Source organism: Chiloscyllium punctatum, chromosome 17 (genome assembly GCF_047496795.1).
Source record: "Chiloscyllium punctatum isolate Juve2018m chromosome 17, sChiPun1.3, whole genome shotgun sequence".
Taxonomy (NCBI): Eukaryota; Metazoa; Chordata; class Chondrichthyes; order Orectolobiformes; family Hemiscylliidae; genus Chiloscyllium; species Chiloscyllium punctatum.
The window spans coordinates 96,618,402-96,633,975 of record NC_092755.1 but is presented as its reverse complement, the minus strand read 5'-3'; the positions used below and the strand labels follow the sequence as shown (position 1 = coordinate 96,633,975).

Here is a 15,574-nt window from a genome sequence, read left to right as displayed (position 1 = left end):
ATATCATCCATCATCCAACTTCACCCTAGAATGATCCTTCTTTCTGTTGCCCTCTGGAAGAAATCTCTGTAGCTGATTGGCTCTGATCAAATGGCCAAAGTACTGACTTTTTTGTTGTCACTTGTTTTTTTTTGTTTGTCCTTGCTATTTTATGGTCTGAGACAGTATGGTTGCATCAAATGGATATGGCTGCTTATTCCCAATTGAATCTGGCTGCTGTTTTAGCTGCTCCTACCTCTCCCTCCACACTATTATATTGCTGCTCTTTCTCTCCTATTATTATTCCAGAAGTGACTGGGTGTTATTCAACGATAAATCATTAGGCTCATTTCCTGGAACAGACCAAAACCTCATTGCATTTTCAAATTGTACCAAGCAAAGTGTCAGACAGGGATCACACTTTGATGAATATAAGCTCGCAGCAGTTCATTAAATCTTACCTTGTCTGGTTGATGCTGACTCAGTCTTTTCTTTGATTTTAGCTCCTGTAACCATGGAGGAGGCATTTCATCTGACCTAAAAGGAGGAATGCAAATTCCAAAGTTCATCATAATCATATACAGCCGAGAGTAAAGGATAGCTGGAAGTAAAGTATGATATTGTAATACAATTATGGATTGGCTTTGTACAACAGATTGAGCCCCCTGAATCTGTCCAAACCCAGACAGACAGTTTGTGCATCCAGCCATGGATCCCATTTCAAGAGACAGTATTTGTAACAAGGAGGAGAACATGAGCAAGAGTTAACTCCTACTGATGTGCCTTCTGGAAGAAGATATCGAGTTACGTTGGGAGCAAATCCTGTTTCAGGTTTCTCAGCTTGGCTCAGGAAATTAGAGAGAGAACAGAGGAGCTTAAAATACTCCGGAAGTTGTAGTTGAAAAACAGTTTAAACAGACTGAAAAAATCTCTGCTTACCCTTCCCCTTTATTATTTGTAGACGGCATCACCCTGAGTCCTTGCTGAGCAGGAGGGCTGCAAGATCGGCAACGCTGCTCACAGCTTGATTCATCTTCTTCATTGTCATTCTCTGCTCTATTCCTCCGCAGACTGGCCTAGAAGGAGCGAGATAGAAACAAACCAGGAATGATTCGGAACAACCACAGTGACATTGGGTACCAATCTACTCACTCCAGAAGGCGGCAGCCACTGCAGGCCTGGTGCTGAATCAGAAGTGTGTGACTGTATTTAAACCTGAATTATACAGTCAGTAATGGTTGTGTGCGAATCACAGCCACTCTATTTCAATAGATGGAAATGAGGAAAGAGAATCAATGAAAAAGCACCAGTTAACCCACCAGGAATCTAAATAAGCTGGTTCATTACTTATTCTAAGTCACACATTTAATCTTGTGAGGAACCTAAGCATTATTCCTGCCTTAGAAAAATAAAACCATCAAAACTTGATAATGTTTTAACCTCACCCTCTAGCTTATACATTCTAGTTTGGAAATTTTCATAAATCCAGCAGCTCAGGAGCTGTAAGGTTTCAATTGTGTTTCTTATCTCTTTTCTCCCTTCCAGGTTTCTGGGGTCAGTTGGGCCATGGCCTTCCCTGGGATTGATATACATTGCGGACCATGTACTGTCATGATTCACCATTGTCTTCTGCAGGACAGCTGACCAGGAAGCTCTCCTGCTCCATCAGGCTTACTGGAAGGATTTATAGGCTGACAGTCAATCTGTTTGGCCACAATACAAACTCATTTCCAATGCCCAACAAGTTCTGGCATGGGTCTTGAATCCAGAGCTTTTGATCTCAAGGTATGGTCATTAATATTACACCACAAGGCCTCATTATCTGTAGAAGTCTTTTTTCTTATAATCTTGAGTACTATTCTTTTCAACATCTTCATCCAGTTCCTCTCAAGGGTGTTAATTGATAAAGTGGTAATCACTCTTACTGAGAATCTAATTAGTATACCCACAAAATATCTTTCTAACCTTAATCGGTTAGAATGCTACTAATGCACAATGCTACTTAATAGTATACATTACTTGACTTTCACTTTTAGGCTTACAATTCAAGTTGAATAATATGCCTGTCTCTACATTATCTATTCTTTCCAAGTTTAAAACCTAGATATTTATTCCATTAACACCAGTGAAATAAATGCACTCTATAGCTTGCAACACAAGTCTTGGCTAATTTTTCCTTCTTATTCTTTGAATTCTGCTGAATGTTCATTTGAACAGAAGGTAAACAGGAAGTTTCTTCAGTGTCGCTGGGTCAAAATCCTGTTGTTCCCTTCTTAACAGCATTGTGGGTCTACTTACAACATAGGGACTGCAGCCGTTCAAGAAGATAGGTCATCACCACCTTCTTAAGAACATGCAACAAAAGCTGGGCAACCACATCCCACAAGCAAATAAAAAGTGTCTAAAATAAAGTCTCATAAGACTGGAAATAATTTGTTCTGACATGGTCAGAAGAATTTTGAGATGGATCCCTGTATTTGATAATAATAATAGAAATAGTGGAAACACCTGTGGGAATAAAAGAATTTAATGTGACCGCTCATCATCAAATCTGATAAAAAAACTATTAACCTGAAACACTGATTTGTTACTTCCCTCTGCAACAGTTGTATGACCTGCTTTTTAACAGCTTGTTACCAACTGGCTTTGGCACAAATCTAGTATAGTTGGCTGCATTTCCCCTTTGCTACAAGTACAGTCGGGGCAGTGTATTTACTGTATGAAAGGAAACAAAGCAAGACTTTTTCTGCATTTCTCTCATTCACCACAAGGTGTCCCTGATACACAATGGACAAGATACCCTGTCCTGACTTAGCAGGTTCTCAAAACCAATACAGTACATTGTCCTCCACAGCATATCAATGCATCCTGTGGATACAGGTTCTCTCGTGCCAAAAGACAACATCCAGCAAAACACCACACCTATCCCCATTAGTTAGGAATTTCACCAGTTCCCTCAGTCATGTCCCTTCTCATTTCTCCATACCTTGTCCACTGTTACTCTCTTTCCTCTTTACTATATCTTTTGTAGACTGACTAAGTGTAATGTTTACCAAGACCAAGTTGAAAGTATTTTCTTTCCTTATCCTACATCTTCAAGTCTATTGCTACAACTTAGTTAAAAGTCTCTGGCTGATGGGAAATTTATTATGAACCATTATGTTATTCCTACATATTTTTTACATAGATCTCACTTACTGCTGGGTCTTTTCTATAGCATAGTGTACTCATCATCCCTGACTTGTGCATCGTTTATTAAGGTTTTTAACTTTGAGAGGATGGTTGGATGAACTGCTAAAGAGGCTTTAAGACAATTGGCCTTTTTATCCATTACACTCCTATCTGCTGATGTTAATAACAGCTGCTTAATATTGTGATTAAAGCCATTAATAATGTAATTCATGAAGTTAGGTTCTGGTTAGAGAAATACAGTATATTCAGATTGTTTAAACTGTAAGTCCACTGACTTCTCAAAAACAATTACCTTGTCATGTCCATGTTTAGTTTGGTTGAGCCTTTGCTATAATGGCCTGCTCAACAATAAAAATATTTCACATGATAGTACATCTGTGCCCAAAACATGGTTTACCTCGGCCTTGGTACAAGGAATCACTATTCATTTTTAAGAGACTTCAGCATGCTGTCATCCACAAGCCTGAAGCAGACAGAGCTCTCAAATTCCCTAATCTTATTTGGTCCTTATTATATAAAGAACCTAGATATCATTTCAACTAATCCACTGAACTGGTTATGGGTGTGCATTCACTGTCCAGCAGTGAAATTAGTCTGTGGCTAAAACATTAATGACTGAGCTGAAGCTTTTTGTAACTACTACAATTCCCTCTGCCTGATCAGTATCACCATCTTCTCCTTCCATACCTACTGTGAGATGTGTAATTTTGAACACCTTTGTCATTCTATTACATGATGGTATTTCGAGTTACATCTAAAACACCCATTGACCACATGCCAGGCATTTCTGAGGTTTATTCTTCTGTTATAGTCACTTAATTCCTGTTGTCTGTTACATTTGTTGGAGGTACCTCTATCCTCATTTTGTAATGATTCCCCTTCACGTTGACACTTTTGACCTGTATCTAGATGGTCTGACATTGTCACTATTCTCTATCCTTCGTGATATGGAATGTCCTATTTGAGTCACATAGGCCATTAGGAGCAAGTGTTTTCCCAGAGTATACGTTATTAAGGTTTCAGATATTTGCTCCAATAGTGTGCTACATTCTGAAAATCTAGCTTCAGCTATTGCTGGCAGTCTAGCCATATTTGACACTTCAGTATAGTCCATACATTTAAAGACAAGCACTGAGTTGGGAATCTCTAAACAAACTCTTGCCAATCTTGAATGAATTCTGTTAAACTCCAAAGCTTGGGCTTCTTGCACTGAGACGTTTACAGCTTACTTTGCTCCTGGAAGCAGATGACAATGATATGTCTATAATCTGTTTTGGCAGGGTAATAATGTTTATCCATATCTCCATTTTATTTTTCCCCACTGATCATAAGGTTCACTGGGAAATCAGATTCCAGCACTTTACACTTTATTTAAGCCATTTTTCCCAAAGATAACTTAAATTACAACATTCAGTCTAAAAAGAACCGTTTATTTCTCATCATCACCTTTAGGCAACTATCTCCTGCCACCAATATCAATTTGGATTCAAGCGAATTGATGAGACAGAAACCAAGACCTTTTCTTGTGGATAGAGTTTATTAAACTTCTCAATCTTACAGCTTCTTTCACATAATAATCCCATTTGTTTCCCCTTTATATCGATCCATTCAACTACATAATCAATTATCTCAATATAACAAGTGTTTAAACAGATAATCAACACTGGCTTCCCTTTTGTACACAACTCAGCCAAGCAGCTGCCAGAGATCGGGTCCCCAAATCATGCTCACACACACCTGGCTAATTCCTATTTCTCAGGACGGGAACATTGATGCCAACTGTAATTTCCTTTCAACAACTCCAGCAGACGTCTGCTCACTCAGCTTCACATATTCAACATCAGGAGTACCTTCTCTCTGTTTCGACTAAACATTATTTTCATTGAGCCATTGGAAACAAAGTACTTACAATTTCAAAAGCTCCTTTTTCAGCTTAGGAGACCTGACTGCATTTTATGTTTCAATAAGTATTCCATTAAACTATAGTCACTGTTGTAAACGTAGGAAACAGGACATTCAATCTGTATGTAGCAAACAGTAATAGGATAATTTCCAGGTCATCTAGTTTAGGTGTTGAATGAATATTCATATTGATATGAACGCTAATCTCCTCTGGTCATCTTCAAATTGTGATATGGGCTTTATTGCTTCTACCATCTGGAGATTTTATGTAACGCCTTATCTAAAGTTCAGCATTATTGACGGCACTGCATTAGAATGTCATCTTAACTAAAAACTTAAGTCTATGGAGTCAGACTTGAATCGACAATGTCTGACTAACACACGAACAGTACCAGCTAATGGCTCATAGCTGGCATCTATGTTCACTCTTCTTTAAATACTGCGTAAATAATATTTTACAGAAGACAATGCATAAACTTTAGTGAATATTCCTGAAATCATTAAAACGAGTGAAGCTCAACACTGCTAATAACTGACGGAATGGAAGTTAAAATTTCAATCTTATCAAGAAGATTTATTTAGAAAGCCAGTTATTCCAAGCAGGAAATGGAATTTAAGAGACTATATTCAAGACTGAAAAAAATCTATTTGAAGATTCCGAATTCAGTCCTTTCCTTCAAATTGCCAGACACTGTGCCAATGTGTGGAACATAGAAAGACTCCTAGGATTAACTGAAATTGGACTTTCAGAAAGAAACATGCTTGTAGAACAAAGGACAGAAGCCTTAAAAATAAACCTGGGAAACCATTCGTTCCAAACAGTCTTCATGACACAAACGTAGTTTTGTGGTATTAGTTACAGATTCTTGCATGCACAGTCTTTCCCAAGGATAGCTCAATGTTTTAAGTTAATAAAACTATATTATGGTACTAGAATCACCAACGCCTCACCAGCATTGATCTGTGCTCAGTGGAAAATACCTTGCAGCTGGAATGTTGTATCAGTAAGGATTTAAGTGCGAGGTCACACTGGTGCCCTCATTGTCATGCTTGACAAGCTTAAAGGAATTTTACAAGTATTGTGGTTCTGTTCGCCGAGCTGGGAATTTGTATTGCAGACGTTTCGTCCCCTGTCTAGGTGACATCCTCAGTGCTTGGGAGCCTCCTGTGAAGCGCTTCTGTGATCTTTCCTCCGGCGTTCGTAGTGGTTTGAATCTGCCGCTTCCGGTTGTCAGTTCCAGCTGTCCGTTGCAGTGGACGGTATATTGGGTCCAGGTCGATGTGCTTATTGATTGAATCTGCGATGAATGCCATGCCTCTAGGAATTCCCTGGCTGTTCTCTGTTTGGCTTGTCCTATAATAGTAGTGTTGTCCCAGTCGAACTCATGTTGCTTGTCATCTGCGTGTGTGGCTACTAAGGATAGCTGGTCATGTCGTTTCGTGGCTAGTTGGTGTTCATGGATGCGGATCGTTAGCTGTCTTCCTGTTTGTCCTATGTAGTGTTTTGTACAGTCCTTGCACGGGATTTTGTACACTACATTGGTTTTGCTCATGCTGGGTATCGGGTCCTTCGTTCTGGTGAGTTGTTGTCTGAGAGTGGCTGTTGGTTTGTGTGCTGTTACGAGTCCTAGTGGTTGCAGTAGTCTGGCTGTCAGTTCAGAAATGCTCTTGATGTATGGTAGTGTGGCTAGTCCTTTGGGTTGTGGCATGTCCTCGTTTCGTTGTCTTTCGCTTAGGCATCTGTTGATGAAATTGCGAGGGTATCCGTTTTTGGTGAATACATCATATAGGTGTTCTTCTTCGTCTTTTTGCAGTTCTGGTGTACTGCAGTGTGTTGTGTTGCGGCATACTCAAACTACTGGACCTGTGCCTCACAACACACTTCACATTCAACTACTAAATATATGAACAAATCAACGGCACACCCATGGGCTCACCCATCTCTGGACTCATAGCAGAAGCAGTAATGCAAAGATTAGAACAAACAGTCTGACCGCAAATTCAACCCAAACTCTGGGTCAGATATGTGGATGACACCTTTGTAATCATTAAAAACACAGAAATAGAGAACACACACCGGATCATCAACGCCACACTCACAGGAATCCGATTCACTAGAGAGGAAGTAAAGGACAACCAACTCCCATTCCTAGACGTGATGGTACAGAGAACACCGAACGGAGAATTCACCACAAAGGTTTACAGGAAAGCCACACACACAAAGTCCTAAACTATGAAAGCAACCACCCCAACACACACAAAAGAAGTTACATCAAGACACTATTCAAAAGAGCCACAACACACTGCAGCACACCAGAACTGCAAAAAGAGGAAGAAGAACTAAATGTATTCGCCAAAAACGGATACCCTCGCAATTTCATCAACAGATGCCCAAGGGGAAAGACAACGGAACGAGGACATGCCACAACCCAAAGGACTAGCCACACTACCATACATCAAGAGCATTTCTGAACTGACAGCCAGACTACTGCAACCACTAGGACTCGTAACAGCACACAAACCAACAGCCACTCTCAGACAACAACTCACCAGAACGAAGGACCCGATACCCAGCATGAGCAAAACCAATGTAGTGTACAAAATCCCGTGCAAGGACTGTACAAAACACTACATAGGACAAACAGGAAGACAGCTAACGATCCGCATCCATGAACACCAACTAGCCACGAAACGACATGACCAGCTATCCTTAGTAGCCACACACGCAGATGACAAGCAACATGAGTTCGACTGGGACAACACTACTATTATAGGACAAGCCAAACAGAGAACAGCCAGGGAATTCCTAGAGGCATGGTATTCATCGCAGATTCAATCAATAAGCACATCGACCTGGACCCAATATACCGACCACTGAAACGGACATCTGGAACTGACAACCGGAAGCGGCAGATTCAAACCACTACAAATGCTGGAGGAAAGATCACAGAAGCGCTTCACAGGAGGCTCCCAAGCACTGAGGATATCACCCAGACAGGGACGAAACATCTGCAACACAAATTCCCAGCTCGGCGAACAGAACCACAACAACGAGCACCCAAGCTACAAATATTCTCACAAATTTTACAAGTATTTTCAGAGAATGTTACCTTTAGTACTGAGGGGTCCATCCCAGGAAACATTGCAACTCTTGGACACTGAGATATTGTAAGCTTCTGGGGTCTTATGACCTCCTCATCAATCAATTCTTCATGTACAGTTGGCCTGGATTCTGATGAGGAAAGTTTAGAGAAACAGTAATTCACACATGACAATAATGTGATGGGTCCCCTTTTCTTGCCCCTCTTTACATTCCCCATATCATTATTTCTGACTAATTGAATAGGTGGCAGGTCACAGTATGTGAGATTCCTTATCCTTAAAACTTTGCTTTTGAACATATTGTGTATGTCTGAATGTGGATGTATTAGAAAATTATTCAATTTCAGGTCTATCACAGTTGAGCCAGATCTTGCTGTCACCTTATGTTCATACACATGTGTTTTAAGCAAAGGGTAACATGTCTGGAATCCTGGCCCTTTCCCTTCCCCTTCCATGTTTAATCTAGAGACGGAGACCAATTGGAACACCTCATTGCTGCCTGGTCTAAGATCAGTTAATAAGGTTTTTGTATTGACCGGGTATATCACTGGTCTGTATTCCTTACCACATTCTTTGAGCTATGGGTAAAACAAGAAAAAATGTTTGTTTGACTGTTTGGATTTATGTTCTTCCCTCCTTATGGGGATACAGTCAACCTCTGCTGGCCTCTATCTCACGATGGCGGAACTGAGATGTACCCTATGGAGAATAACGAATGAACCTACCTCTTCCCACTTACTGGTGCGAAGGCAGGATCTGCTTCGTGTGTGAGCATTACACTAGCAACCAGTCACAGAACTATCCCTCAACCATTTTTTTTTAATTTCAAAATTATACATTATTCATAAAAAAATCTCCTTGTATATATACATCGTCACAAAAGCAGTTTGGTTCTTTACAGTTGCATATCAAATAAATAAACAAAAACATTGACTCTATCTAAAAAACCAAAGATCTCTCTTACACATACAACACGAATATTTAGATATATTTAAAGGAGTAGGAGAGTCCGATAAGTGGATGGATCCCCATTTACCTTCAGCAGGAAGACCTCAGAGAGTGGTCTTTCTCCACTGCCCCTTGGCAGCAGCTGCCCCCAGCTTTAGTGCGTCCGTCAGCACATAGTCCTGGACCTTGGAATGTGCCAGTCTGCAACACTCAGTCGGGGTCAACTCTTGGCTCTGGAAGATCAACAAGTTTTAGGAAGACCAAGGCATGTCTTTCATCAAGTTGATGGTCCTCCAGGCATAGTTGATGTTTGTTTTGGTGCGTGCCCAAGGGAACAGACCGTAGAGCACAGTGTCCTGCATCACGGAGCTGTTCGGGATGAAACACGACAAGAACTATTGCGTCTTTCACCAGACGTCCTTTGCAAAGACACATTTCAGGAGGAGATGTGTGACAGTCTCTACCCCACCCGCCTCCCTGCACCCACATCGAAGGCAGCGTGTGGTGGTGCAGACCGAACATAGAACAGTACAGCAAAGAACAGGCCATTCAGCCCACGATGTTGTGCCGACCACTGATCCTCATGTATGCACCCTCAAATTTCTGGACCATATGCATGTCCAGGAGTCTCTTAAATGTCCCCAATGACCTTGTTTCCACAACTGCTGCTGGCAACGCATTCCATGCTCTCACAACTCTCTGTGTAAAGAACCCATCTCTGACATCCCCTCTATACTTTCCTCCAACCAGCCTAGAACTATGACCCCTCGCGTTAGCCATTTCTGCCCTACTGACTAGGTGTATATGAAGGATCTCACAAGCAGTGCCCTTCTCACCACCAGCCAAGTGATGTCTTGGTGCTTGTTGGGAAGTTCTGTTGATGTGGCATTCGCCAAAGGACTTTGACAGTCTATTCCGGAATCACCGAAAGGACCCATCCTCTCCTTTTCTCACAGGATCTCAAAGACGTGATATGCTAACCACTTTCTGATGGACTTGTGGTCAAAGGTGTTTTTCTTTGATATGGAACAGTCCAACTAATTGAAGGATTCTGTGACATCAAGACCAGTCCCATCTTTTGCAACACTGGGGACAGGTAGAATCTCAGTACGTAGAGACATTAAGTATTTGTGTATCGAGTGTCTGCGCACAGCTTGATGCAGCTGCACACGAAGGTGGCCATCAGGATGAGGGAGGCATTGGGAATCACCCCCCATCCCATCCCATTCCATTCCATCAAGAACATTGTCCAAAGTGTCCCTTTCAACACGGTACATCTTTAATCTCCAGCTGAAGTGGAAGGTGGCTTGAGTCACGGTAACCACACACGTCTGGGATTGGGCCAGACCTGTGCCACAAACATACATCACCACCAACAGACCTCTCACTTGATGACCAGATCTTTACCTGAAATGGAGTGTGAATGGGGAACCCAAATGCCTAACTTTTGCCTCAACTTGGCAGTATGCTCCTCCCATGTTTTTGTGCATGTCCTGATGATGCTGACTCCCTGTCACAGTGCCCTCACTCACCCTCTCCAATCGGTGATGCTGACTCCCTGTCGCAGTGCGCTCACCCACCCTCTCCACTCGGTGACACTGACTCCCTGTCACAGTGCCCTCACCCACCCTCTCCAATCGGTGACACTGACTGCCTGTCACAGTGCCCTCACCCTCTCCACTCGGTGACACTGACTCCCTGTCACTGTGCCCTCATTCACCCTCTCCACTCGGTGATGCTGACTCCCTGTCACAGTGCGCTCACCCACCCTCTCCAATCGGTGACACTGACTCCCTGTCACAGTGCCCTCACCCTCTCCACTTGGTGACGCTGACTCCCTGTCACAGTGCACTCACCCTCTCCACTCAGTGACACTGACTCCCTGTCACAGTGCCCTCACCTACCCTCTCCACTCGGTGATGCTGACTCCCTGTCACAGTGCCCTCACCCTCCCCACTCAATGATACTGACTCCCTGTCACAGTGGCCTCACTCACCATCTCCTCTTGGTGATGCTGACTGTCAGTCACAGTGCCCTCACCCACCCTCTCCACTCGGTGACACTGACTCCCTGTCACAGTGCACTCACCCTCTCCACTCGGTGACGCTGACTCCCTGTCACAGTGCACTCACCCTCTCCACTCAGTGACACTGACTCCCTGTCACAGTGCCCTCACCTACCCTCTCCACTCGGTGATGCTGACTCCCTGTCACAGTGCCCTCACCCTCTCCACCCAGTGATGCTGACTCCCTGTCACAGTGCCCTCACCCTCTCCACTCGGTGATGCTGACTCCCTGTCACAGTGCCCTCACCCACCCCCTCCACTCAGTGATGCTGACTCCCTGTCACAGTGCCCTCACTGACCCCCTCCACTTGGTGATGCTGACTCCCTGTCACAGTGCCCTCACTGACCCCCTCCACTCGGTGATGCTGACTCCCTGTCACTGTGCCCTCACCCACCCTCTCCAATCGGTGATGCTGACTCCCTGTCACAGTGCCCTCACCCTCTCCACCCAGTGATGCTGACTCCCTGTCACAGTGCCCTCACCCTCTCCACTCGGTGATGCTGACTCCCTGTCACAGTGCCCTCACCCTCTCCACTCGGTGCTGCTGACTCCCTGTCACAGTGCACTCACCCACCCTCTCCACTCGGTGACACTGACTCCCTGTCACAGTGCCCTCAGCCACCCTCTTCACTCGGTGACACTGACTCCCTGTCACAGTGCCCTCAGCCACCCTCTTCACTCGGTGACACTGACTCCCTGTCACAGTGCCCTCTCCCTCTCCACCCAGTGATGCTGACTCCCTGTCACAGTGCTCTCACCCTCTCCACCCAGTGATGCTGACTCCTTGTCACAGTGCACTCACTCACACACTCCACCCAGTGATGCTGACTCCCTGTCACTGTGCCCTCACCCTCTCCACCCAGTGACGCTGACTCCCTGTCACAGTGCCCTCAGCCACCCTCTTCACTCGGTGACACTGACTCCCTGTCACAGTGCCCTCACTCACACTCTCCACTTGGTGATGCTGACTGCCGGTCACAGTGCACTCACCTAATCCACTTCACATCAGATTAGAGATGCACAGATAATGAACATACAGCAAATAAAACCAAACAGCAAGGAACCTGTACAGAACTGACTGATGCAATACAAATACAATTTCTAAAAGCAACTAAGAATCGTTAATGCTGCAGGGTGATGACTTTTCATCAAAAATTGATGAAACGTCATCAAACTGAAATGTTAACTATTTCTGTCGCCATAAATGACCATGAGACATAACAGCAGATGTAGGCCATTCAGCCTTTCGAATTTGCTACAACATTCACCGAGATCTGGTAAACCTGATAATCCTCAACTCCAATGTCTTGACATTGCTCCATAATCTTTGAATCCCTTACGGATTAAACAATAGTTAATCTCAACCCTGAATATACTTAGTGACCTACCCTCAACATCCCTCTGCAATAAAGAATTCCATGAATATACTGCCCCCTCCGAGAAGTTCTTCCTCATCTTAATCTTAAATGTATGATCCCCTTATTCTGAAATGATGCCCTCTGGTTCTAGACTCTTCCACAAGCCCTATCAAGCTCCCTAAGAATGTTTTACTTTTCAATAAGGGCACCTCTCATTCTTCTAAAGTACAGGCCAAAACATCCAAACCTCTGCTTAACAGAAAGCCCCTTCATATCCAGTGTTCATCTGGTCAACCTTCTCTGGATTGCCTCCAATGCCAATATATCTTTCCCTAGATAAGGAACAAAAAAGTGATTCATAGTATTCTGAGTGCAGCCTAACTTGTACCTTGTGCAATTTTTTTTAGCAAGAGTGCCCTATGTTTACACTCCATTCCCTTTGAAACAAAGGCCAACATTCCAATTGTCTTCCCTATCAACCAATGAACTTGGGGGTTAGCTTTTTGTGATGCTACCTGACTTGCTGAATATTTCCAGCATAGTTTGGTTTTCCAGCATCTGTCCTACTTTGATGTTGTGCTTGTTTTATACAGAACAACCTAAACAGAATCAAATAGGTCTACTGCAACTGTTTCAACTAGTAAAACGCACCCAGTCTCCCACCTAGTATAGTGCTAACTCACCTGTGGAATCTTTATACATCCAGGAATCGTCGGTCCTGTGGAGGAACTGATCTGTGCCATCAGGTTGGTCTCCAAAGCCTGATTTCTTGTGTTTTGTTGGTGCCCGACGTAACGTTTTCCTGCCAAGCTGTATCCGACTCTTCTGAGCACAGCTGTCCAGTGTGGTAACGGGCTGAGGGAGAGATATTGGGAAAGATGGCTGTCGAGATTCAAGTTCAATTTTATCTCCCCGGATACAAGTTATTTTGAAGGGCATTAATGTGAACACCATATCACATTTCTCAATTAAACATCAACATCAGGTACTCTAACGCAGGAAACAACGTTAAAGACACATAAGGGATCTTTGGCTTTATGGAAACATGAAGTACAGTTAAGAACTTATGGTAAATCTCAGCTGAGGGACTGTGATTGATTTTGGGAATCACATTTTAGGGAGGACGTCATGACCTTAGGGAGGGTGTAGGTAAGAGATTTATTACAGTAGACTGTCTGGGTGTTTATGAAGGATCTCACAAGGGATGAGGTATTTCTATAACAAGAGAATGGATTTTGCTAAATTGAACAGAATGTTAAGAGAAGATCTGAAGATTTAGAAAAGTCCAAAACCATGAACAGCTTTGAGGAAATAAACAGGGAGAAACTCTTCAGTGGCAGAGTTGTCAGAAACAATAGGGGATATGTTTACAGAGATAGGCTGGGCAATTAGAGGAGACACAATGCAAGCATTTGTAAATAGTGAATTATGATCATCAGCAATCCTGTGCATTGCCTGACAAAGTAGTGCAAGTAGGTTCAAAAGAGGCTTGATTAGATATATGAAGGGAAATCATTCACCAGGCTGTGGGGACAGAGAGAGACAAGTGGGTTTACTTGATAATCTCATTCAAGCAGCTTGCACATACTTGGTGGCTGCTTTTGCATAATCTTGTAATTTTGTATTTCTCAACAAAAAAAAACCTAGCAAATACAGTGCTTTTCATGACCACTGGACATCTCAAAATACTTTCCAGCCAATTAAGTACTTCCGAAGTACAGTCACCATTATAGTAGATCATACCTGCACAGCAAGAGCCCACAAAAAAAACCATAGGACAACTAACAGAGAATCTGTGTTTTCCATGTTGATTGAGGGATAAGTAACAACCAGGAGACTGGGCAAAATTACCCTGCTCTTCTTCAATATGGTACAAATTTCATTTCCATCTAACCCAACAAGTACCCTCACACACTGCAGCACTGCCTCAGTACTTCAGCAGAGGGTTAACTTTGCTGTTGGTTCTCAAGGTCTACAGGAGAACTTGATTCCAGACCTAGTGATGCAGGAAGCATTCCACTAGAAACATTCACAATTCCTAACTGGTTAATGGAAAGAGTTTGACTTCCTGGAAGCACTGCACCTCGCCAGTCTTTGGAGGTGGATTTGGATCCAGAGGTTAAAAGAAAAATTTTAACCTCTGTATCAGCCTGACTCTAATTTAAAAATAACAACTAAATGTTTTAGATATACTTAATTGCTTACTGTATTAGATAGTCAGCCTTTTCTACATTTCAACTGCAACTTACAATGTTCGCCCTCCTCCACAGGGTCAGTCACTGAACTACCTTCTAATGATTAGTGTAAGATTTAACTCATCACTCTCTTTTCCAACTTACTCAGCAAATGCATTACTTAGTGCTGATCTACATGAAGGAGTGTTGCCAACTTTGATTAATCTATAGTCTTCAAAGAATAATTTCCATAACATTGTTCTTGTGCAATGCCCATGGCAATCACTGGGATATTCGGAAGAAAAGTGTATCTGTCTTTCATTTATTTTGGTCACTTTTGTTTATTGGTTCTCAAAGTAATGGAGACAGGAAAAGGCGGGGTTGGAGGTAGAACATTCTGTCCAGGAAAACATTCAATCAGAGTTGGGCTCAGTAAATTTAACTCAGCAGGTCATCAACTCGGACACCGTAGATTTGAGGTGGGTGACTTCAGCTATAGTTTCTGCTCATGATCCTACTACAGTTCAATAGATATGGAAATTGTTAATATAAACGTTTGTTTTACTTTGGACCCTCTAGTATAACATCATGGTGTGCCTGATCTCTGTGCGCACGCACAAACACACACTTGAAGAATGGGCAATGCACTGGAGGGCCTCCCCTATACATGCACTTGACCAACTTGAAAAAGAATATGTCCAATTTAAGGATTGCTTTGCTGTTCTATTATGCATGAGGATCTCATTAGCTCCGCGTGTATCTGCAAGTCCATATGCCACTTGAGACTTGTTTCTCAGTTTCGCTGCTTTTAAAGTGAAAAAAATGGAAAAGACACCATTCTTAGCCATCAAGT

The 15,574-nt window shown here is 42.9% G+C and overlaps 1 protein-coding gene across 5 annotated transcripts in view; it reads right to left on the bottom strand.

The window, feature by feature from the left end:
- LOC140488164 (uncharacterized) overlaps nucleotides 1-15,574 on the bottom strand; it is a 231,625-nt gene that overhangs the window by 8,481 nt on the left and 207,570 nt on the right. For all 5 annotated transcript variants that reach the window (XM_072588006.1, XM_072588007.1, XM_072588009.1 and 2 more), the window contains exons 8-11: nucleotides 13,231-13,402; nucleotides 8,184-8,305; nucleotides 919-1,055; nucleotides 441-516 (exon numbers count right to left, since the gene is read on the bottom strand). In XM_072588006.1, coding sequence (XP_072444107.1) covers nucleotides 441-516; nucleotides 919-1,055; nucleotides 8,184-8,305; nucleotides 13,231-13,402 — 507 coding nt within the window. The remainder of the gene's footprint in view (nucleotides 1-440; nucleotides 517-918; nucleotides 1,056-8,183; nucleotides 8,306-13,230; nucleotides 13,403-15,574) is intronic.